The 23,104-nt window shown below is 50.7% G+C and overlaps 1 protein-coding gene across 1 annotated transcript in view; it reads left to right on the forward strand.

Moving 5' to 3' along the window:
* Nucleotides 1-3,549: 3,549 nt before the first annotated feature.
* Nucleotides 3,550-23,104, forward strand: part of PTPRN2 (protein tyrosine phosphatase receptor type N2) — a 701,491-nt gene continuing 681,936 nt past the window's right edge. Inside the window, exon 1 of the mRNA XM_089917106.1 lies at nt 3,550-3,721. Within this exon, the coding sequence (XP_089773232.1) occupies nt 3,625-3,721 (97 nt within the window). The 5' untranslated portion in view covers nt 3,550-3,624. The remainder of the gene's footprint in view (nt 3,722-23,104) is intronic.

Consider the following 23,104-nt stretch of genomic DNA (forward strand, 5'->3'; position numbering starts at 1 on the left):
TGGAGTCAGGCGGTACTCGGTGTGGGACAGAGCTGTCACCCCAGGGAGAAAAAGGGAGGCACAGTGTACTCGGGAGTGGGGAGTGGTGGGCGATGTCCCTGTGCTGAGTGAGGGCAGCCACGTGGGGTCCTGGCCTCTGCAGCAGTGGGATGGGGATCGTTTGCTCCCCGCCCTTTAGAAGGGGCTCCGTGAACGTCACAGGCTAGTAGCCGAGGGCCCATTAGAGGCCCCTTTCCTTGGGGTCTGGCAGCCCACTTTCACTCCTGGGTGGAACTGGGACCATCAGATGTCCTGATCAAGTGGAAATCCAATGGGCATTCCAGCCTAGCACACTGGGCGTCCACCGACATGAGGGAGGACACAGTCGGTGCTGCTGACGCGGTAAAAACCTTGGGATCCGTGTCTGAGCCCGTCTCCCGCCGGCTCCCGTGCGCACCATCCCAGTGAATCACCTGCGCCTGGGCCATTTTTTTCAGCACAGAGAGTGGGAGCCCAGCTCCCCCATTTTGAATACTTCCTGGTCCTAATGAGATGTCACAGATATTCTGGTCAGCTCCGAGGTAATCCAGAGCACTGACAGTCAGAACCATCCGGTTTGCCAACGGTTTGATCTGTCAGCACTCAGGAGCATGAAGGCTGACAGAGCTGGTGCGCACAGGGCTGGGGTTTGAGCCCCACCTGTGTCCTCGCTGGGAGTTTCACTCTGCTCCCTCCTCGGGTGGACAGGAGGCCCCTGAAGGGACACATGGCTCAAGGGTCTTGAAAATCTCCTTGAAAGAGTCATTCCTTGACCTGTGACTGCAACTATGTTCTCACTGTGAACCACAGGACGGCATCACATACAGACTCTGGCATGCTTTGGCTGCCTGTCGTAAATATCAGCAAGTGTGACAGGAGCGGACGGAATGGTTTCCTAAGGAGAAAGGCACAGAGCATCAGTCCACGCAGGAGACGCCCACCCCCAGCCAAAGGGCTCAGGGAGTAGTAAGCGTGTGTTTGAATGCTGTGCACACAGTGGACAGACCCCTGTGTCTCCGTGCCTTGTACAGCACTCAGACATGTTCTCACACACACACGTGCAGTCACACACGCATGCAGACACGCTCCCGTGTGCACACACGCACACCTGCTTGTCGGGGCCCAGCACTGGGGATTCCTACCGTGCCCGTGTACCCGGCCGGCACTCCAGAAAGGGCCGTGCACAGCCCTCCCACCCATCAGAAATCTGGGCTGCCTCTGGAACGGCCCTGTGCTTCCCACGCGAGATTTCCTTTCCTCCCTTCCTCACGCTCCACTTCTCCCCGCGTGAGCGTCCTCTGTTCCGTCAGCAGAACTCGGCCGCGCGGCAGGCAAAGCAGAGGCCAGCACAGTCTGCTCTGCTCAGAGCAGGGCAACCTCCTGCGCCTCCTCGTGGGTTTTGTGCTTCTCCCCATGCCCTGTTGCTGCGATTTCTTTGCGGTCCCTCCTGTGCCTCTGGTCCCCCACTTTCCCTTTCTGGGGTGTTTCCCTCCAACTGTGCTGTGACTGCCAGAGTCCTGGAGCCGGGGCCCAGGGGTGACGCAGGACCTGGCTTCGGAAGCCACCGTCAGCAGCAGCCGGGCAAACAAGGAAAGAACGAACCCCGCCGCGCTCTTCCTGGAGCCCGTGTAACGATGCCCGGGAAGGAGCACCACAGCCCCAAGCGGCAGCAGTCCTGCAGGGCGCGGGCTCGGGAGGGGCTTGGCTCCTCTGGGTCCTTCACCAAGGCCAACCTGTAAATGCCCTCGGATTCGCCTGTCAGGCAGGCACCTGACGACTGAGACCTGCATCTACAAGAAGTGGAGTTAGGCCCTTCGGTATCACACAGACGTTGCTGGGCGGTTTCACGCCCCGCCCTCGTGCTTCCGAATCGCTTAACAGCCTGTCACGAATGAGCTCTACCTTCTAGCCCACCCTGGTCTTATTCCCTGCCTTTTCCTGTTGCTTCCGTCAGCAAATGTATCACCAGTCAGCTCTCTGGACATCAGAGGACAGACGTCCTGTCAGCCTCAGGCCTTCACCGGGGTGGGTCTCATGCCCAGAGCGCCCATTTGGGGTCAGCCCCATGGGCTTCCATTGCGGATGGCGGGGTGCTCAGCGTGGCTGAGGAATGAGCCTCTTGGATCCTTTCTCAGACGAGTCTGGGGATGAAGCATCTCAGCAGGTGCGTCCACTCCGGGAGGCTCGTATGCTTTGAGGGGAGAGCAGCATGGTGCTAACGCAGGTCTGGCTGCGGAGAATAACGCGATGAACAAGCTGTGCCCTGAAAAGCCCACTCGCCAGTGCTTTTCCCCAACCGGTGGGCCACCCTTTGTGGGGTGCCGTGGGGCCACGATGGATGGTGGCGGCTGCTGCATCCTGGGGAGGGACGGTGGCCCCACAGGGTGGACAGCAATTTCTCTGGGGGTTGGTCCCCTGGGCCGTTGGGCCAAAGAGAAGATAAAACTCCCCACCCACCCGCCTGCTAGGCCAGGAGACAGGAGGGGGAAGTGCTCTCTTGGGTACTGCGGCACGGAGGGTGCCGAGCAGGGTCCGGAGGCGGACGGGCCTGGGGTCTGTGGGACAGTCGGGCCCAGTGTTCAGTTCCACATGCAGGTGGGCTGGCCGAGCTGTCACCCCCAGCCCCAGCGTCTGGGCAGCCCAGCCTTGCCTGGGGTGGGGAGGCCGCAGGAAGCCTGCCTGGATGAGGGCCCGGCAGGGGCCAGGGACGGGTGGGAGTGGGCACAGCCGACCCTGGGGTCAGCCACACCAGCCAGCAGAGAGGGGTGACTGAGGGGATAAGCCAGGGTAGGGTGCGGGGAACACTCAGCTCAGCCCCGCACACCCCTACTCCTCTCTCAAACATACACAGCCCCCGTCTGCTGAGGGACCCCGCGCTGTGCCCAGGTCTTTAGGGAGTGGAAGTCTCCTGGGGAGGAACGCAAGGGCCCCAGCGCCCCTTGCTGGACCCTCGGACGGTGGCCCGTGGAGGGCAGGCTACAGGGAGCAGGGAAGGACCCCCGCTGACCCCACCTCAGGGCAGGGTCCCCACTGTGGAATCCTGGCCCCGCTGGCTGGAGCTCAGGGCCGCAGCCTTCGTTCCCGTTGACCCCGCAGGTTAGGCTCCCCCAGCCGCTCCTTCCCAGACTGAGGACCCCCACACCCGCAGGCCCTGCGCGGCTCCAGCCCCTTCCTGGGGAGGCCCGCACTGCCCGCAGCAGGTGCGCTCCCGACTCAGGCCTTGGGCCGGCGTGGGGTACGGGGTGGGCGGGGGCTGGGCGCCCTCAGGGGCGGAGGGTCGAGGAAGCCCTGGGACGCAGGCGGGCCGGGGAGGCTCGGCGGCCACGGGGCAGCAGGAGGCCAAGGGCGGAGCACGGGGGGGGCTGGGCGCCCGCAGAGATTCGGCGGGGTTGGGGGCCAGGCAGGCCGGAGCACGTTTCGCGGACCGCTCCCCGCGGAGGGGGCGGGGCGTGGGCGTGGCCTGCGGGCGCGCGCGGCGTGTCGGGGGCGGGGCATGGGCGGGACCGGGCGTGTCGGGGCGGGGCCGGCGGCGCTGTCCGGTGCTGAAACCGCGGCAGCGCCGGGAGCGCGGGGAGGAGCGGCCGCCATGGACTGAGCGTCGCCGACATGGGGCCGCTGCTCGCGCTCCTGCTGCTGCTGCTGCTGCCGCGCGCCCCGCCCGCCGCCCCCGCGCCCCGCGTCCGCCCGCTGCCGGGGCTGCTCGGTGAGTGGGGTCGGGGTCTGGGTCGAGGTTGGGGAGGGGCTCCCGTGTGACTGAGGGGAGCGGCGGAGGGGGCCCGAGTGGGGGCGGGGGTTTCTCGGTGCTAGAAGGCGGTGTCGGGGGCGCCTGGGAGATGAGGGGCGGGTGGGGGAGGAGGTGAGGGCCGCGCGGGCGTCGCGGGTCCGCCCGTACTCCCCCTCAGTTTGCGGCCCCCGGCGGGCGCGGGGCGGTGGGAGCGCGCTCTGCGTGGGCGACCCCCGCGTGGTCGTGCCGCGTGCGCCGGGGGCCGCGCCGGGGGGCTGGCGGGGCGCCCGGGGGGGCGCGGGGCCTTCGCTCCCCCGGCCGTGGTCCCCCGCGGGGTCCTTCCCGCCCCTTGCGGCCTCCTCCCCCCTGCCGGCGCTCGCAGTCGCACGGACATTTTCCTCCCGTGACGGGAGTGGGAGGGCGAGGGTGGGAAGCGCCACGGGGAGCGCCCCGAATCGCCTTCCTGCAGGCGTGGCCTTTGACACTCCGCCCCGGGAGCAGTCGGGCCCCTCCCTCCCGCCGCGCTCATCTTTGTGTGCAGAAGGCCTTCCAGCCGCCGGCGTGCCCGCGGCTTCAAGGCCGGAATAAATGGTGCTACAAGACTGAGCGCAAATCCAGGTCCAGGGTGGTGGAGGGGCCTCGCTCCGCCGCCCACCGCTTCCTCCTGCCTCTGGTCTCCTTGGGCGTCGCTGTCCCAAACAAACGGAAACTGCAGCGAGCGGTGGACAGGCGGTCTCCCCAGACTCCTCGCTAATGCGGCCACTTGCCCTGAGTCCCTCTCTGCTTTCCGGGTCTTCACACTCACTCCCTGGCCTGGTGGGCAGCGTCCTGGCCTGGTGGGCAGCGTGGCACAGTTGGAGGCAGAGCTGGATCCAGGAGGAGGTCCTCGCCTGCTGGGGTGGAGTCCTGGGGTGGAAGGGTGTGTCTGGTTGGCCACATCCTGGGGTCCTGTTGTCAGAGTCACCTTGGGCCCTGGGGGCCGCTCCATGCACAGGTGAGCCTTGCCAGGTGAGCCCTGCTTGGGGAGGGTCCGGGGCCTGGCTCACTCTGCCTTGAGCTCCAGGGCCTTGCCCCAGATCAGCAACAAAGGCTGAGCTGCGGGCTGGTCTGCTTTGGCTGGGCTGTGTTCCCTCCTTTGTCGGGCCGGAACTGGCATATCACCTCACGTGAGAGCTGTTTGCTCAGCTCGCCAGATGCCACCCTCCACATACACACACGGTCAGGGAGAGCCAGGGTCAGCTGACACTGGCCACTCAGTGTTGCAGGGAAGGTAGCTTCTACGAGATGAGGGGGAGCCTGGTCCTCGACTATCCTCTTTCCATTGTAATTGCCAGTTCATAGCATTTTTCAGAAATCGTAGATAAAGGAGGAAGTGGGGAGGGGGGTGGTAGCTCAGGGAGGGAGCAAGGAAAACCCAGGGCCGGACACATGTGAAGAGAAGAGAATCGCTAAGCTGCCCAGGACAGCACTGCCCGACACAGCAGTGGAGTTCCGGCTACAAGCAAAGTCGAGTCATATCACTGAGAAGGGGTGACTTATTCCCCCTCTGTTCACGATGTGGCCCAAGGGAGCCTCCTGGATGCAGTCTTGATGTGGGACAACATTAGGGGCCCAGGCATTGTTACAACTGTCTCAGGGACTCCAGGTGATCCGTTTAACCTGCTGTATCCAGGGATGATTGGACATTGCCATGGCAGAGTATACAGGTAGTCAGATGGAAGTGTGGTCTTCCCATTTGGGGCCCCAACCTGGGCTTGCGTGTAGCCATGTCTACCTATGTACGCTCCCAATGTTCTCTTCACCCAGCCTTATGTCCATGCGCCGTCCTCACCCGGAGGGCTGCTGCCTTATCCTCAGGATTCACATACACAGTCACCAGAAAGTGCACGGGGAACCGTGGTCACCCATGAAAGGCATATGCTACTATTTTTCTCTTTCTCAGCCATCTGGAACTTGTTTGTTAGTGGTCACACCAACTACAGTGTTCCAAATAATGATGGACAGGAAAGATGCACCAGAGACCTTAGATCTGGCCCCAACCATGTCACTTGTACCTATTTTTAAATTTAGCTCTTCACACTCAACTTCACGTTAAGGCCTATACAACACATGGTTCAAGGAGATAACACGTTTTTGCTCCTCACTTGCACCATGAAGTTGTAGGTTAGAATAAAGGGTCAAATGTCACCAAGACCTAAGACCAGTTCTTTTTGCACCGGATGCCTTGCCTTGAGCGAGGGGCCTCTTCACATTTAGACAGTGAAGGAGCTCTTGTTGAAACCCTGGGTTGACGAAACTACCGCATCTGAGTTTAACTTCGTTGCTCTGAGCCACATGCCATGGCGAGGCCTTATTTCCATGGCAGCTGATGGCAGCTTCCCACTGACAGTGGATGTTGCACCTCTCCCTTTCTCTTCAAGTGCACCCTTTCCACCTTAATCACTTAAGCTTCCTGACCTTGCACCACCCATTCTGCCCATGTCTTTCTGGTGCAAAAGGCTCCCTTATGGCACAAGGTGTCCCATTATTTGTGACACTATTATCAGGGTTGAATGGGGCAGGAATAAGGCACCCCTTCTCAATGATATGACTCAACTTTGTTTGTAGCTAGAACACCATTGCTGTGTTGGGCATTGCTGTCCCGGGCAGCTGAGTGATTCTCTTCCTATAAGTCCATCTTTGGGTTTTCCTTCTCCCTCCCTCTGCCTTTCCCTGTGATTTTACGACGTCCTTTTGTTCAGGTGCTCAGTACTTTTTCCATAAGGATGATGCGAACGTGAGCCTTTTGTCTTTAAGCCATTCTTCAGTTACAGGGAGGCCAGTTTGTGAACCTGCTCTGGCAGCCTCCACGTTTAAGGGCAGTCATGTTACAGATCTTCCTCTTTTGCTAAAGAAAAATGAATTTCCTTTGCCAAAGGACAGAGTCAACCTTTCGTGCAAATTTTTCTTGGAGAATCCAAAGTCAGACCTACCCAGTGCGCCTGGCTTTGAAGATGGGCGGCTGTTTCTTTTTTCTCCTTTGTTTTTGCCTCTCGATTTGCCCACACATAGTTTTCATTCGCTAGTGAGCCCACTCCCGGAGCAGGAGTCGGTTGCTTTGTCACCTAGGTGGCACGACGTTTATTTTTGAATCAAAGCATCCTTCCTGCCACAAAAGCACAAATCCATCTTTGCTTCTTGGGGTCCGGAGCTGTTGATTTTGTTGGCTGTTTATGGTGATGAGCAGCCTGCCCCTCCCCCCGAGAGCCCTGCTGCCTTCTCTCTGGCTGTGAGCCTTTCTCTGCCTGTTGTTTCCTCCTCCTCCTGGTCTGGCTCCTACAGCCTCAGGTGCTGGTTGATGTCCCCGTGCAGAAGGATTGGGGCACAGGGAAAACCCCAGGCTTCCGGGAAAGGGAGGTACCAGACAGTGGGCTCACCCACGGATGCAGAGGCGTTGGGTGGAACTGTGGTGCGGCTGTCTCCTGTGTCCAGAGACGGCAGTTCAACGTGTCAGACTCAGGAGGAATGTGTAGGGAAATACAGAGGTTTTTAGATGGCTTCCTCTCTGTGCTAAGCTTAGCTGTGCATCTCAGCATCTTGCATCTCTTCTTTTAAAAGCTGATCTCTTTTTGCACCTGGTTACCAAGATCACCATCAGTGGTACCCACCAAGGAGGTGCAGGGGGTGTGCTAAATTCGTAGTAGTCTGCTTTCTACTTTCCTCTCGGTGGTGGTGCTGGTCTCCGCTGATAATTTCTGTACCCCATGAGATGTGCAGACTTGTTGGATTCCTGGCTTCCCGTGAAGAAGGGCAGTAGCGGCACAGTGAATCTGCAGCTCAGGCAGGATGGAACCCAGGGCTCATCACCCCAGGGCATATGTTTTGATGAACTCTTTGGCAGTCATTGGTTCTTTTACGTGATAATAATTTATGCATTTTGAGTTTATTTTGTTCTGTGTTTTACATGCAATATTACCTAACTTGAAAATGCAGTTATTTATCCACTTTTCTTAGGATTTTTGAAAGTTAGGAATATGGGGTGAGAAAGTGGAGTGAAGTATGGAGAGGTGGGGTCAGCTGAGCTGTCATTACGCATATGGTCTTATTAAGAAGGGTTTCCATTACCACGACCTCTTGGAGCATTACCTTAGAATTTCAACATATTTTATGAAAGGGTGTTTGTAACTCAATGTGATCCAAACTAAAAAGAACCCTCTGGTTTTGGGTGGTAGGTATTTAAGATATGCCTGGTTATGTGCAAATATTGCTAGTTTAAGGATTCTTTATGTGTGGAGAGGTGAAAAAATTCTTAAGAAGAAAGTGGACAAAAGGGGTTTTTTTATCTAGATGTATCCCGGTAGACGCAGGCCCGCTGAGGCTCAGCTGAGAACCTATCTTATCTCTTCTGACAAGACGTTCCATTTCCTGAGAAAGCAGACAGTTGAATTCATGGCAGATAACTCTCTGTGCCACATAAAAGCACCTGGCAGCTGTTTTCACATTAGTCTAAATCGACCTTCATAAATGTAGACCCAGCTGGACTTATTTTTCAAATCTTGGTTGATAGGAGGCCAGAGAACTGGAGGAGCAGGAAACAGTCAATGCACTTTTCTGCTGGCTGGAAACAGAGTTTGTGGAAGGAAGAAGGAAATTTTTTCTTTTAACTTGTGCTCTAACAACTTGGCCAGGATCACTACTTAAGTATCTAGGGCAGGAAGTGAAAAGAGGTGCGGTTCTCCTGGAAACACTCATGGTCACATGTTAAGTGACATTTTCCTTTGTTAGTTGTGGTAAGTAGGTGACTCCCATGTTAGCCAGAGAAACTGAACTTTGGGCTAGAGGTGCTGACGTGTGAAACATCAGGGCCTATAAAACGCCCTCTGTGTGTGATGTGCAGAAATAAGGAAGCTGTTGAGGGTTTTGTGATGATCACTTGGCGTTAACTCTCCTGTGTGGAGGTGGGTAAGAGGGCATTTGGTTTACTTATTTTGTGTTTTATCTGTTCTCTCCAGTCGTATTGACTGTGATTCAGAAAACACAAACACACGCCCTCTCAGCCTGTGTGACTAGTAATGGTTTCCGTGAGGGCAGCTGGAGGGTGTGATGGGCTGGAGGGGATGAGCTAATAGTTGTAAAACAGATTGGGGTGATTTCTCTTTCTAATTTAATTAAAAATGATCACACAGTGAAATGGAGTTTTCCTTTTGGTATATGGTTCTAGGTATAGATTCCAGTGACAGGAGGTAGCCCAGTTCCATAACCCCAACACTGCCCCGTGCCCTCCCTCTGTCCCTTGAACCCTGGCAACCCCGGGAGCACTCTACATGTGGTTACGTGGACACCCCTGAATAGCTTTGATAGGTAAGCGTTTCTATCTCCATTTCACAGATGGAAGCACTGAGACTTGGAGTGGCTAAGAAGCACGCTGTAGGACACCCAGTGCTGGGATTGGGTCCTGGGTCTCTGACCTTTTCCAGCAGATGACCCCAGGATGGGGCAGGGACACCTCTGTAGGATGCAGGTCCCAGCAGAAGGATTCTGTGTGATGTTAGAACTTGTCCCTCTAATTCCACAAGAACAAGGATGTCTGGGGCGGGGGACATTGATTTTCCAAGTTGGGATTTGTTCTGAGTGTCAGATTCAATTATTTGGTTAGCTGTTCTGGAGAATTTTGATGTTTGGAAATGGATGACTTGTTTCTGGACACCTTTAGCCTTCCGAAGATGGCAGGAGTGCAAGTGCCACCATAGCATTCACAGATTGATGTGTCCATAAACTCTGTTCAGAATGCCTCTGGGTTTCCATCAGATTTTTAAAATGTAGTAATACAAACACCAAAGAAGCTAGCTCTCATTTGAGACTTGTTACACCAAACAGTGTACTTCAGAGTAAGGCACGAAGGAGGGATTACTTTCATAAGAAAAACTTAAGAGTAGGTTCCGTCTAAGCTTGACATTTAGAGTGGTAGACAGGCAAGGGATGGGGCATTCTGGTCACTCATTATTCTTTCCTGAGGTGTGCTGGCAGGTAAGAGAATGAAGCTTCCCTCATGTGACATGAGCAGTCTGTGTCACCTCATGGTCCTAAAAGCCCATTTTGCAATGTCCTACGTACAGTACAAAGGATGTGTTTAGAAGTTTGTTTGGCGGAAGGAATTTTCAGAAGAAAGGCTGACCTGGCTGCCAAAGGGAAGAGGACTTGACATTAATGGTACAAGTCAGTTCTGACCCTAGCAGTGAAATATAGTCAACTCATAAATGGACGGAGCAGCCACTAAAGTTGGCCCTGGGAAGCTGATGCTTTTTCCATCTGGGGCTGTGGCTTTAATCCAGCTCAGAGCAGTAATTAACCTGAGGTACGGCTTGAAGCCAATTCAGTGATATGTATGTTCCCTGAAATAGCTGGTATTTTAATGGCACCAGACGAGGCAGACCAGCGAAAGAAAGCACAATTTCTCCATGGTGGGTGGGAATGGGAATCTGGAGAAGAGGCAGTGCAAGTTGCCGTCCCCCAGCCTTCCCATCTCAAGCCATCTTCTGTCCTGCAAAGGCACGTCGCTTTTACCAAAAAATACTTCGGGTCTTCTTGAATCTCCTTTTCTGCTTTTGCCTGAAAATAGGCCAAGGTTCAGATCACCAAACTTCCATCTGAGCTAAGTGTTGCCTAAGCAAAACACAGGGAAGTCCCAGGGTCAGTTCCGGGAGACCGGGGCCCAGCCTTGTGACTGAGCCTTCCCCAGCCTCATACCTGTCTCCCCAGGGCATCCTGGTCCCTGATTCCATGACATGGTCCACGTTGAACCAAGAGAGGATTCCAGTAGTTTCCAAACACGTGGTGGGGACTGAGTGGATATGGGTCCAGGACACAAATTACAGGAGAAAAGATACCATTTCAGGGGGGCATGTGACTGACTGAGGGCCTGCCTCATCTTTCCATCTGGTAATCTTTACAGTTTGCACGCACAACAGGAGTCAAGAGAAATGAAAGTACTTCACCTAAACCACTCTGAATTTATACCATGAGAAAAATACCAAATTCTTTGTGTTTTTGAGAAGATTTTATGAGATGGTGGGAGAGCCCTTGGTAATGGCAGTCCTAGTTGTAACCCTACTTGTTTTTAGAAGCTCCAGGTTTCTCCAGCTTGGTGGCCAGACAGGGTGGAATATTGTTATCATTGAAAACAGTGCGACTTTGCTGAGTCCAAGTCTCAGCTGAATTGACTACTGAGGTTTTTGCAAAAGCATTACCATTTAAAATAGTAATATCGGGAATTCCCTGGTGGCCCAGCGGTTAGGATTCCGTACTTTCACCGCAGAGGGCCCGGGTTTGATCCTTGGTCAGTGAACTGAGATCCTACAAGCCTTGTGGCACGGCCAAACAAACAAACAAAGTCATATGATTTATGTTTTCTAAGAAGCGTATTTAAAAAACAGTCACCAGCCCAGCTAGAATGCATTCCTCATTATATTGTACCAATGAGAACAAATAACGGTGATAACACGTCTGCAGGTTACGTCATCCCTTCAAAGAGCTTAAGGCCCTTGAATAAAAGAAAGAGAGCGTAAATAGTCATACGAATTCTGACACGTTTGAGTGGAGAGTGGAATAAAAAGGGATGGTCCATACTCTTTTTCAAACACAGTAAACACTTCCTTTTAAATAATATTTGATATTTGATAAATGCAGAAATCAGAGCACTTTCGGGGGTATATTTGACATGCCTAGTTGGCACTGTTTTTAAGTGTCTGGATTTTTGTCTCGTCACCGAAGCATAAACATATTTGACGGTAGAGACTGAAGGCCTCACACACCTTGCAGAAGCGTTGGGGGTCACACGCAGCACTCGGGACCCAACTTGCTGAGCACGTCTGCCTTCTGCGCCTGACACAGCACACGGGGGCCGCCCTGCGAGGGCACCACACGCAGCGTCCACGGCGGCCCCGCAGTGCCCGGTTCTCGTGGAGAGAGGGCTCCCCCAGCGCAGGGCTCCCGAGTCCACCACCGCCTGCGCCGCTCACCTGGGGATGTTCTGTGCCGCACGGTCCGTCGGAGAAGATGGCCGCGGCGGTGACGGTAGCCGCGGAGCGGGGGCCTCGCTGCCTCCGGGTCCGACTCCGCTGCGTCTCTACTGTGGGCCCTGGGCTCAGGCCTTCGGATTTGGGACCCGGGGTGCGTGGTCCTGGCACCACCAAGTCCCCGCTGGTGTCCGGCGGTCACTGCAGGCTGTCCCTCTCTGCTTGCCTGTGTGGCTCCGCTGGCCACCCCTATCCCCGCTCTCCCGAGGGGAGCCCGGTGACTCTGGCCGGTCGCCTGCCCTCTGAACTGCAGTTTGAGGGGCGAGTCTCGCCGCCCCGTGTTTGGCAGGCCTGTGGGAAGGCAGGGCCTTCCACCTGCGTGGGCTGTCAGATTCCTGCTGCGAGGTATCTGTTGGGCGCTGGTCAGTGCCCCAGTGTGTTCCTGTGCTTTGCTCCCCAGGTCCACCCTTTCTTCCCCGCAGCCTTTCTCTCCGAGGAAGGATGGCGGGGACAGGCGCTCCCTCGCTGTGCTCCTGGTTTTCGTCAGGCTCCTCAGGTTCTGGGGATCCGGCCCATCGGTGGGGCGGTGGGAGGTCAGGAGCTGAGCTGGCTGTCTTCCAACTTGCCTGACAGTTCCTGCCAGGGACAAGCCCTGGTGCCCCGCAGGTGAGCGCGTGTGGCCTGTGGCTCGCTGCCCTGCCGCCCCGCCCAGAAACCTCCCCCCAGGAAGGTCTGACTTTCCCCCCGTCCGCGGTCCCTGGTCTCCACTCCGGGAGCTCACTCCCAGCCCTCTCCAGGCTGCACCCGACTCCTGTCCTCGCCAGGGGTCCCGCCGCGCGTCCCTCCCCAGAGGAAACCGCAGCGCGTGTCTGTGGGGAGGGGAGGCAGAGGTGCCAGCGGGATGTCCCGTGGGGAGCAGACGGTGAGGCTGGGGTCCTGGTGGAGTCCTCCTGGAGGGGCACGCTCTGGGCCTTGCCCAGCAAGGATTCCAAGTTCTTTGCCCAACTTCTGTGTCACACCCAGGGCCTGGAATATGCTTTTAAAAAAAGGCTTTTGGCAGAGTGTAGGTGGAATAGGGAAACTGTGGTATCAGAAGCCAAGGCTTCCATCTCTTGCAGAACCAGGTGTGGGCTGAATTTCTCTATGACAGGAGCCAGGCAGGGTGCCTGTGCAGGGTGGCCCAGCCCCTGGCTGTGCCAGCGTCTGTTTCCCCGGAAGTGGCCATGCCAGGCCTTGGGTCTCCTGTTTGCTTTTGTCTTGTTTGGGGCAAGCACTTCAAAGGGCACGTCAAGTGTGGTTGCTGAAAGCCCAGAGAATGCTCTTTTACGTGAGTTTTTCATCACTGGGAATTTAAGCAGGAGGAAGCATTTTGATGACTTGAGTAAAGAAACCTTTTTTAAATGGAAAAATTATTTTTCAGAATAAAGATTAGATTCTTAGTTTAGTCTACTAGGAAGCCGAATCACTTATTTTCTATCTGTGATAATTTCTTTTTTTTTTTAATTGTTGCATTTTATTTTTTTATACAGCAGGTTCTTAGTAGTCATCCATTTTATACACATCAGTGTATACATGTCAATGCCAGTCTCCCTCTCCCAATTCATCCCACCACCACCACCCCTCCCCCCCGCCGCTTTCCCCCCTTGGTGTCCATACGTTTGTTCTCTACATCTGTGTCTCTATTTCTGCCCTGCAAACCGGTTCATCTGTACCATTTTTCTAGGTTCCACATGTACGCATTAATATACGATATTTGTTTTTCTCTTTCTGACTTACTTCACTCTGTATGACAGTCTCTAGATCGATCCACATCCCTACAAATGACCCAATTTTGTTCCTTTTTATGGCTGAGTAGCATTCCATTCTGTATATGTACCATATCTTCTTTATCCATTCATCTGTCGATGGGCATTTAGGTTGCTTCCATGACCTGGCTATTGTAAATAGTGCTGCAATGAACATTGGGGTGCATGTGTCTTTCTGAATTATGGTTTTCTCTGGGTATATGCCTGGTAGTGGGATGGCTGGATCATATGGTAATTCTATTTTTAGTTTTTTAAGGAACCTCCATAGTGGCTGTATCAGTTTACATTCCCACCAACAATGCAGGAGGGTTCTCTTTTCTCCACACCCTCTCCAGCATTTGTTGTTTGTAGATTTTCTGATGATGCACATTCCAACTGGTGTGAGGTGATACCTCACTGTAGTTCTGATTTGCATTTCTCTAATAATTAGTGATGTTGAGCAGCTTTTCATGTGTCTCTTGGCCATCTGTATGTCTTCTTTGGAGAAATGTCTGTTTAGGTCTTCTGCCCATTTTTGGATTGAGTTGTTTGTTCTTTTAATATTCAGCTGCATGAGCTGTTTATATATTTTGGAGATTAATCCTTTGTCCATTGATTCATTTGCAAATACTTTCTCCCATTCTGAGGGCTGTCTTTTCGTCTTGTTTATGGTTTCCTTTGCTGTGCAAAAGCTTTTAAGTTTTATTAGGTCCCATTTGTTTATTTTTGTTTTTATTTCCTTTACTGTAGGAGGTGGATCAAAAAGTATCTTGCTGTGATTTATGTGAAAGAGTGTCCTTCTGCTGACTTTGTTTCTTCTTCTTTCTCTAGTTCCTTTAGGTGTAAGGTTAGATTGTTTATTTGAGATTTCTCTTGTTTCTTGAGGTAGGCTTGTATAGCTATAAACTTCCCTCTTAGAACTGCTTTTGCCGCATCCCATAGGTTTTGGATCACCGTGTTTTCATTGTCATTTGTCTTTAGGTATTTTTTGATTTCCTCTTTGATTTCTTCAGTGTTCTCTTGGTTATTTAGTAACGTATTGTTTAGCCTCCATGTGTCTGTGTTTTTTACGTTTTTTTCCCCCTGTAATTGATTTCTAATCTCATAGCGTTGTGGTCAGAAAAGATGCTTGATATGATTTAAATTTTCTTAAATTTACTGAGGCTTGATTTATGACCCAAGATGTGATCTATCCTGGAGAATGTTCTGTGTGCACTTGAGAAGAAAGTGCAATCTGCTGTTTCTGGATAGAATGTCCTATAAATATCAAATCTGTCTGGTCTACTGTGTCATTTAAAGCTTATGTTTCCTTATTAACTTTCTGTTTGGATGATCTGTCCATTGGTGTAAGTGAGGTGTAAAAGTCCCCCACTATTATTTTGTTACTGTCGATTTCCTCTTTTATAGCTGTTAGCAGTTGCCTTAGGTATTGAGGTGCTCCTATGTTGGGTGTATATATATTTATAATTGTTATATCTTCTTCTTGGATTGATCCCTTGATCATTATGTAGTGTCCTTCCTTGTCTCTTGTAACATTCTTTATTTTAAAGTCTATTTTATCTGATATGAGTATTGCTACCCTAGCTTTCTTTTGATTTCCATTTGCATGGAATATCTTTTTCCATCCCCTCGCTTTCAGTCTGTATGTGTCCCTAGGTCTGAAGTGGGTCTCTTGTAGACAGCACATACATGAGACTTGTTTTTGTATCCATTCAGCAAGCCTGTGTCTTTTGGTTGGAGCATTTAATCCATTCACGTTTAAGGTAATTATTGATATGTATGTTCCTATGACCATTTTCTCAATTGTTTTGTGTTTGTTTTTGTAGGTCCTTTTCTTCTCTTGTGTTTCCCACTTAGAGAAGTTCCTTTAGCATTTGTTGTAGAGCTGGTTTGGTGGTGCTGAATTCTCTTAGCTTTTACTTGTCTGTAAAACTTTTGATTTCTCCGTCGAATCTGAATGAGATCCTTGCTGGGTAGAGTAATCTTGGCTGTAGGTTCTTCCCTTTCATCACTTTAAGTATATCATGCCACTCCCTTCTGGCTTGTAGAGTTTCTGCTGAGAAATCAGCTGTTAACCTTATGGGAGTTCCCTTGTATGTTATTTGTCGTTTTTCCCTTGCTGCTTTCAATAAGTTTTCTTTGTCTTTAATTTTTGCCAATTTGATTATTATGTGTCTTCGCATGTTTCTCCTTTGGTTTATCCTGTATGAGACTCTCGCTGCTTCTTGGACTTGGGTGGCTATTTCCTTTCCCATGTTAGGGAAGTTTTCAACTATAATCTCTTCAAATATTTTCTCGGGTCCTTTCTCTCTCTTTTCTCCTTCCGGGACCCCTATAATGCAAATGTTGTTGCATTTAATGTTGTCCCAGAGTTCTCTTCGGCTGTCTTCATTTCTTTTCATTCTTTTTTCTTTATTCTGTTCCACAGCAGTGAATTCCACCATTTTGTCTTGCAGGTCACTTATCCGTTCTTCTGCCTCAGTTATTCTGCTATTGATTCCTTCTAGTTTAGTTTTCATTTCAGTTATTGTATTGTTCATCTCTGTTTGTTTGTTCTTTAATTCTTCTAGATCTTTGTTAAACATTTCTTGCATCTTCTCGATCTTTTCCTCCATTCTTTTTCCGAGGTCCTGGATCATCTTCACTATCATTATTCTGAATTCTTTTTCTGGAAGGTTGCCTATCTCCACTTCATTTAGTTGTTTTCCTGGGGTTTTATCTTGTTCCTTCATCTGGTACGTAGCCCTCTGCCTTTTCATCTTGTCTGTCTTTCTGTGAATATGGTTTTTGTTCCACAGGCTGCAGGATTGTAGTTCTTGCTTCTGCTGCCTGCCCTCCGGTGGATGAGGCTATCTAAGAGGCTTGTGCAAGTTTCCTGACGGGAGGGACTGGTGGTGGTAGAGCTGGCTGTTGCTCTGGTGGGCAGAGCTCAGTAAAACTTTACTGGGCTTGTCTGTTGATGCATGGGGCTGTGTCCCCTCCCTGTTGGTTGTTTGGCCTGAGGTGACTCAACACTGGAGCCTACCCGGGCTCTTTGGTGGGGCTAATGGCAGACTCTGGGAGCGCTCACGCCAGGGAGTACTTCCCAGAACTTCTGCTGCCAGTGTCCCACGGTGAGCCACAGCCACCCCCTGCCTGTGCAGGAGACCCTCCAACACTAGCAGGTAGGTCTGGTTCAGTCTCCTATGGGGTCACTGCTCCTTCCACTGGGTCCCGAATTGCACACTGCTTTGTGTGTGCCCTCCAAGAGTAGAGTCTCTGTTTCCCCCAGTCCTGTCGAAGTCCTGCAATCAAATCCCGCTAGCCTTCAAAGTCTGATTCTCTCGGAATTCCTCCTCCCGTTGCCAGACCCCCAGGTTTGGAAGCCTGACGTGTGGTTCAGAACCTTCAATCCAGTGGGTGGACTTCTGTGGTCTAAGTGTTCTCCAGTTTGTGAGTCACCCACCCAGCAGTTATGGGATTTGATTTTACTGTGATTGCGCCCCTCCTCCCGTCTCATTGTGGCCTCTCCTTTGTATTTGGATGTGGGTGTCTTTTCTGGTGAGTTCCAGTGTCTTCCTGTCGATGGTTGTTCAGCAGTTAGTTGTGATTCCGGTGTTCTCGCAAGCGGGAGTGAGAGCACGTCCTTCTACTCCGCCATCTTGAACCAATCTCTGTGATAATTTCTAATGGTTGTTTATTCCTAACATATCATAATGAACTTAGATTTTAATTTACCCTCATCATAGAAGATGTGGATGCGTACATACAGATGTATAACCAAGATGGTGTAAATGACATGGGTGGTGTGCTGAAAACCATTGTACGGAATTCATATGACAACCAAATGTCTAGGAGAATGGACCAATGCAATATCAAAGGAACAGTCTGGGAATGAAAACCTTATTAGTAAAAAATATAGTAAGTGTGTACGGGTTAAAGAGTATCAATACTTAGCAATGAAACTAGATCCTGCTTGGTTACATCTGTTTTGTCTCTGAGAAGAAGTAGTTCTGAAAGAATATGTTGATTTAGTGCTATTCTGAGAAGATAAAAATGTGCAATCAAGCTGAAAATTTGGATATTTATGTAGATATGCCTGTTCTTATTCTCCAAAGGTTTTGAGGGAGTGAAATATAGATGTAAAACCCATTTTAGGGTGCTAGGAGACTACATTATTGACATATCAGTACATTAATTAAGCAGTCTATTGGTGATGTTAAAAAATGATATGTTTGGTCTAAATTGATATTGTTGAAGAATATGTAGCATTTGTTTAATGATTAAATGTTTTCCTTAGGAACTCCTAAAGAACATCAGATATCCAGGGTACATTTAAAGTCAAACACTGGGAAAAAAAGAATGTTCCAGATTGTTAGAGGTGATCTTACATAAAATAAGATGTTTCACAAAGATTGTAGAAGATTAAATGGGTCCTAACTCCAAAATCAAAGCCTTATTTTGAAAGATTCGATGTGGGTATGGGTGTATGTGTTTCAAGTGGTGTAATAGTTCCTCCAGTATATCAAAAGCTGCTGCTTTGCTGTTAAAATGAATAAAGGGGGAAGAATATGTCCTTTGAAAAAAGGCGCAGGGTTGTTTTAAGTTTCCCCTGGAGAAGGGGGTGTGCAGTTCCTTTATGTAACCCAGTGGTTTTCCACTGGGGTCTCAACTGTCTTGGTGACATTTTTGGTTGTCCCAGCTGGGGTGGGAGGTGTGCTGCTGGCACCTCCAGAGAGGGGGCTGAGATGCTGAATGAATGTCCTTCAGTGCACAGGATGCCCCCACCCCGGAGGACTGGCTGGAAGGTCAGCTGGGCTGGCTGAGGAGCCCCGATGCAGATGGGGGGGCTTCGGAGGAGCTGCTGGCTGTGTGCTCACCTGCAGGAGAGGGAGAGGAGGGCTGATGGGGGTGGCAGAACAAAGTGTAACACAAAGAAGTCTTGTCTCCTCTGCATGCCCTCCAGTTCTGGTGCAGTGACCGGGGACCCGCCCCGAGAATCTGACCCTGTCACTGTTCTGCTGGAAACCTCACCTCATGGACGTGGCCCACTCCATGTGTATGTGTACATGTAGAGGTATACACGTATGTGTATATATATTTGCAAATTATCTACATGCTCTACTGAACTAATGCTTATTATAAAATAAATTAAATTTAAAAGAATGAGAGATTAAACATTGCCAATGATTAATTATTATTGTCGAAGGTACAAAAACTTTTTTTCCTCACTAAAATTATTAATATTGTTTCAGATGCTTACTTTTTAAATGTCTTTTCAATCTCAGTGGCTTCAGGGTATACCTGCTGTCTCAAGGCACAAAGTGCAGTTAGAACCGTGTCCACCATTAACGATAATGTATGTAAATCCATAGTTGAAAAAGTCTGGAGGATGATATTTCATCTTTTTGACTGCTTCCTTGTTGGGTCTGATTAAATTGCCATTCCTTTGACCTCACTGTGTCTGAAGAGCTCCCACTAGGAGAAGTATCAGCTCATCCCATTTTCTGTGATAGTGTCGTCATTAACAATCCATGATTTCCTTGCAAGAATCCCTTCAAATCTGATTCATATTGTGTTTAGTTAAAATGGATCATCAATCACGTCACCGGGCACACGTGAGCGGCAGCACATTGAGAGGACCAGTGGAGGGTGGTCCACACTTCTGCACAAGAACTCCCGGGCCTGTTTGCCACAGACCTCGTGCGGCTGCAGAGTGAGCCCATATATCAGAAACACTTAGTTTTAAGCCAGTATAATGGTGGGCATATCTGAATATATACACTCAGTCATATTTGCTGAATAAATGAATGAGCCAATTATAGACTTTGAGAGCTGGAAAAGGTTCCCTGGTCCAGTTTCATCAATTTATAAATAACTTCTAAGTAAGGAGGTTCAGACCTGGGGATGTGGTGATCATGAAGCCTCCCAGACTGACCCAGACAGAGCCTGAGGAGGGATACGGGGGGTTCTCTTGGTCTGGAAGTCTTCACGGGCAGAATAAACATAGACATGAAGTGTGGGTGAACACTTGCTGGAAGTTGGGACACTGGCCCAGTTATTCTTCCAGACTCCCTTCCAGTTACTCTGGCATTGGACTCTTTATTTTCAGAAGTGATACTTTTGGGGACTTCCCTGGTGGTGCAGTGGTTAAGAATCCGCCTGCCAATGCAGGGGACACGGGTTCAATCCCTGGTTGGGGAAGATCCCACACGCCGCGGAGCAACTAAGCCCGTGCGCCACAACTACTGAGCCTGTGCACTAAAGCCCGTGAGCCACAACCGCTGAGCCATGTGCCACAACTACTGAAGCCTGCGCGCCTAGAGCCTGTGCTGTGCAACAAGAGAAGCCACTGCAGTGAGAAGCCCACGCACCCCAACGAAGCGTAGCCCCTGCTCTCCGCAGCTAGACAGAAAGCACGAGTGCAGTAACGAAGACCCAACGCAGCCAAAAAAAAAAAAAAAAAAGAATGACTATTTTTCACAAATATACATAATCTTCTTGTGAAAATTTCTTGACTATCTGAACGTCTCTCTGGCCTCGTCAGCACCCAAAGCTGATGTTCCGTGCATCTCCAGGAAGCAGATTCCCTTTCTTGTTCCCACCCCATTTCTCTGGGTTGGCATAAAAAGCCAGTGAAATACAAAGGACTGTTGATTATCCGATGACTAATTCCTATCAACTATTCTTATAAAAGTGGGACGAGGGAAGGGAATGCATTTCTACATTATAAGCATCAGATTTTCTTTTACTATTCATTATGCATCACTCTAACCTCCAGAATAACACTTTATAAAATTCAGATTCTCATTCTAAGAACATTTCAAAATGAGTGAATGACTAGTCTTCAGCTTAGAAAATGTCAGGAAGTGAGGTTTGCTTATTCAGTTGGAATAAAATGTAAATCACTCAGAAAATATAAACTCACATGTGGGAGCTTCCTCTACCGGCATCAATCAGTGGGCTGAATGACCCATACCATGCTCTCATCTTCATTTAGAAACCACCATTTTCATGTTAGCTTAATTGCTTTCTACTGAAGACCAAATCTAAAGCTATTTCAACGCCAAAGACTCCAGAGGGGGTTCTGTGTCCATTAGTGGGGGACTGAGGCGTCTGACTAACCCAGCAGAACACAAGAGAATCTGGACAAGGGGCAGGAGATAGAAAAAGAAGCAGAGTGAAGAGTTAGGGTGGGACTCTAGGAGAAGACGGATCAGAGCATCAGCCAGTGCTGGGGAGGGCTCCCTACTTCCCAGGCAGGGGTCCTTGGAGTGTCTCTGAGGTGCTATTTGGGACCCAGTGGGCTGTGGACAAGAAGCGGTTCAATGGAGAGAGGACAGGCCTCGCAGGGACAGAGGTCCAGCTGCGAACCATCTTATCCTGGCTGGATAAGGCTCTCAGGGCCCTCAGTCCTTAGTCACCAGACGGAAGCCAGAACCAGGCTTCTCTGGAGGAAGGCGACATCCTTAGAGCTTAGAGGCAGCGCCACAGTTCACATCTGTGCCCAGGACTAAACAAAACGACAGGCCACCCTTGAATGGCATGGGTTTGAACTGTGTGAATCCACTTACATGTGGGTTTTTTTCGATTAATACGTTACACTACAATCTGTGGTGGTTTGAATCAATGGATGAGGAACCACAGATACAGAGGCCCAAACGTGGGACTTGAGCATCCGTGGATTTTGGTATCCATGGTGGGTCTTGGAACCAATCCCCCCATGGATACCAAGGGACAGTGGTACATTCTGAGGAAAATTTAGATATTTATCCTTTGTCAGGTTTCTCTATTCTCATTATGAACAAAGAGTGTCGGTTTTCCTCTGAACTATACAGTTAGCCATGTAGAAAAACCTCTTACCGCTGTAGTGGACTGAGCACGTACTGTGTGCCGGGCCCTATACTGGGCACTGGATGTGCAAACACAAACAAGTCAGTGTCTCCCTGCCCTCCAGAACCTTCCCTGCCTTCCCAAACTGTTACCACACCAGGTTCAACCAAAATGCTAAGATGCTGAGGTTGGCAGCAAAGAGAGGGTTTATTTGCAAGGCAGGCCTCTCCGAAGGCAAGGGGCTCGGGGGTATCTATGGGATAAGAAATAAAGAAGGAGGGCGGTCCGAAGCCTGGGAAGCATGGGGAGGGTGGGGAAAGGTGCTTGGGAAAAGGTGCGGGAATCGTAGTTCTGCGCCGGTGTAACTGGGCTACAGGCCTCTGCATGTTCAAAAGGTCACTGAGTGGACACTCGCGCAGGCCCAGTTGGAGGGTTGATGGTTCTATCCTGTCTCAACCAGCTCAGCTCAAACTAGGCGCAGCTGATTCCAGGTTCCTGGAAAACAACTCAGGCAAACATCTTATTGTTTAGGCTACGTGCTGCTTGGAGGACACGCAGATCCTAAAACGACCTGGATTAGTGAAGGCCGGTGAAATGGATCTGACTAATTACCTGTGGTTTCAGAGCATTCCCTGTTCCCAGAACCTCTCCTGCCCTCCAGAACCTTCCCTGCTTCCAGAAGATCACCGGGGCCTCTTTCCTGTAAATTTCCAGTGCTTGTCGTATAACGGAATATTATTTAAGTTAATTCACTTAATAACTGGAGGATTTTCCATGCCGCACACACGTTGTTGGTTTGGGAAGTCCTTATCTGGAAAGTGCTTCCCGTGTGAGAAGACCTCCATGTGTAAGTACTACATGTTTTATTCCATGGATATTCATTTTGTTCTGTTTCCTAGTTCTTGCCAGGAAATGGAAGTAGCACTTACAAAGTTGACGTTTACCTTTTGGGACCCTGAAGAAATAGATGTTTCCCATGTTTCTCATTAGCTGTGCTGACGAACACGGGCCTTACTAAAAAATAACAGCACGCCAAAACAAACAAAAATCCCAAACCCTGCAACAGGCGGAATAAAAGAAGTGAAAGAGGGACCCGATTAGAACCTGAAGACTCTGCAGGCGGAGTGTCAGGTCCAGCTTGAAAACACACCTTGCAAAACGCTTTTGTATGAACGTGGTGGCCCCAGGGCGGGCGTTTGGAAAGGCAGGGCTCCTGTGTCCTGGCCTTCCTCCCCACCTGCTCGTCCTTCATGGCCTCTGTGATTTGTTGTCTGGGTCCTTTGGGGCTTTGCACGGGGTAGCTGCTGGGGTGAGAGAAGAAAGCTCTTCTGTAAATCCCTAACGGAGGAGCCATCCCTAAAAAGATATAAACGTCTCAGCTTCTGTGCTATGAATTGTTTCCTTGGCCACGAACTACCATTGACCTCAATCTAGCAGTTTATAAAGTGTTCCGTGTATCAGCACTGAGTGGCTAAAAGGTGACCCATCCTCTTTAGGTGCCTGTGCTGACTGGCAGTGAGTTCAAGGGCCTGTAAGGCTATTCTCGATTTCTCTGCTCTGTGCTCTCTGCATGGCTTGTGTTTGGAATTGACCCTGGGCTTCTCTGGGCTGTGTCCTAAATGAACAACTAGGAAAAACTGAAAGTGAAGTGTTTGTGGAAAGGAAACGAGAGTGAGAAGGAAGGGTTCTTGTCTAGATTTGCACACTTGGTGGTGCCGGCAGGGGTGTGAGCGCTCAGTTGTCTTGTCCTGACCGCACAGACCAACGTGTGA

This window comes from Delphinapterus leucas, chromosome 9 (genome assembly GCF_059928025.1).
Source record: "Delphinapterus leucas isolate spDelLeu-1000000601 "Yukka" chromosome 9, BTC_Dleu_Yukka2, whole genome shotgun sequence".
NCBI classification, from domain to species: Eukaryota; Metazoa; Chordata; class Mammalia; order Artiodactyla; family Monodontidae; genus Delphinapterus; species Delphinapterus leucas.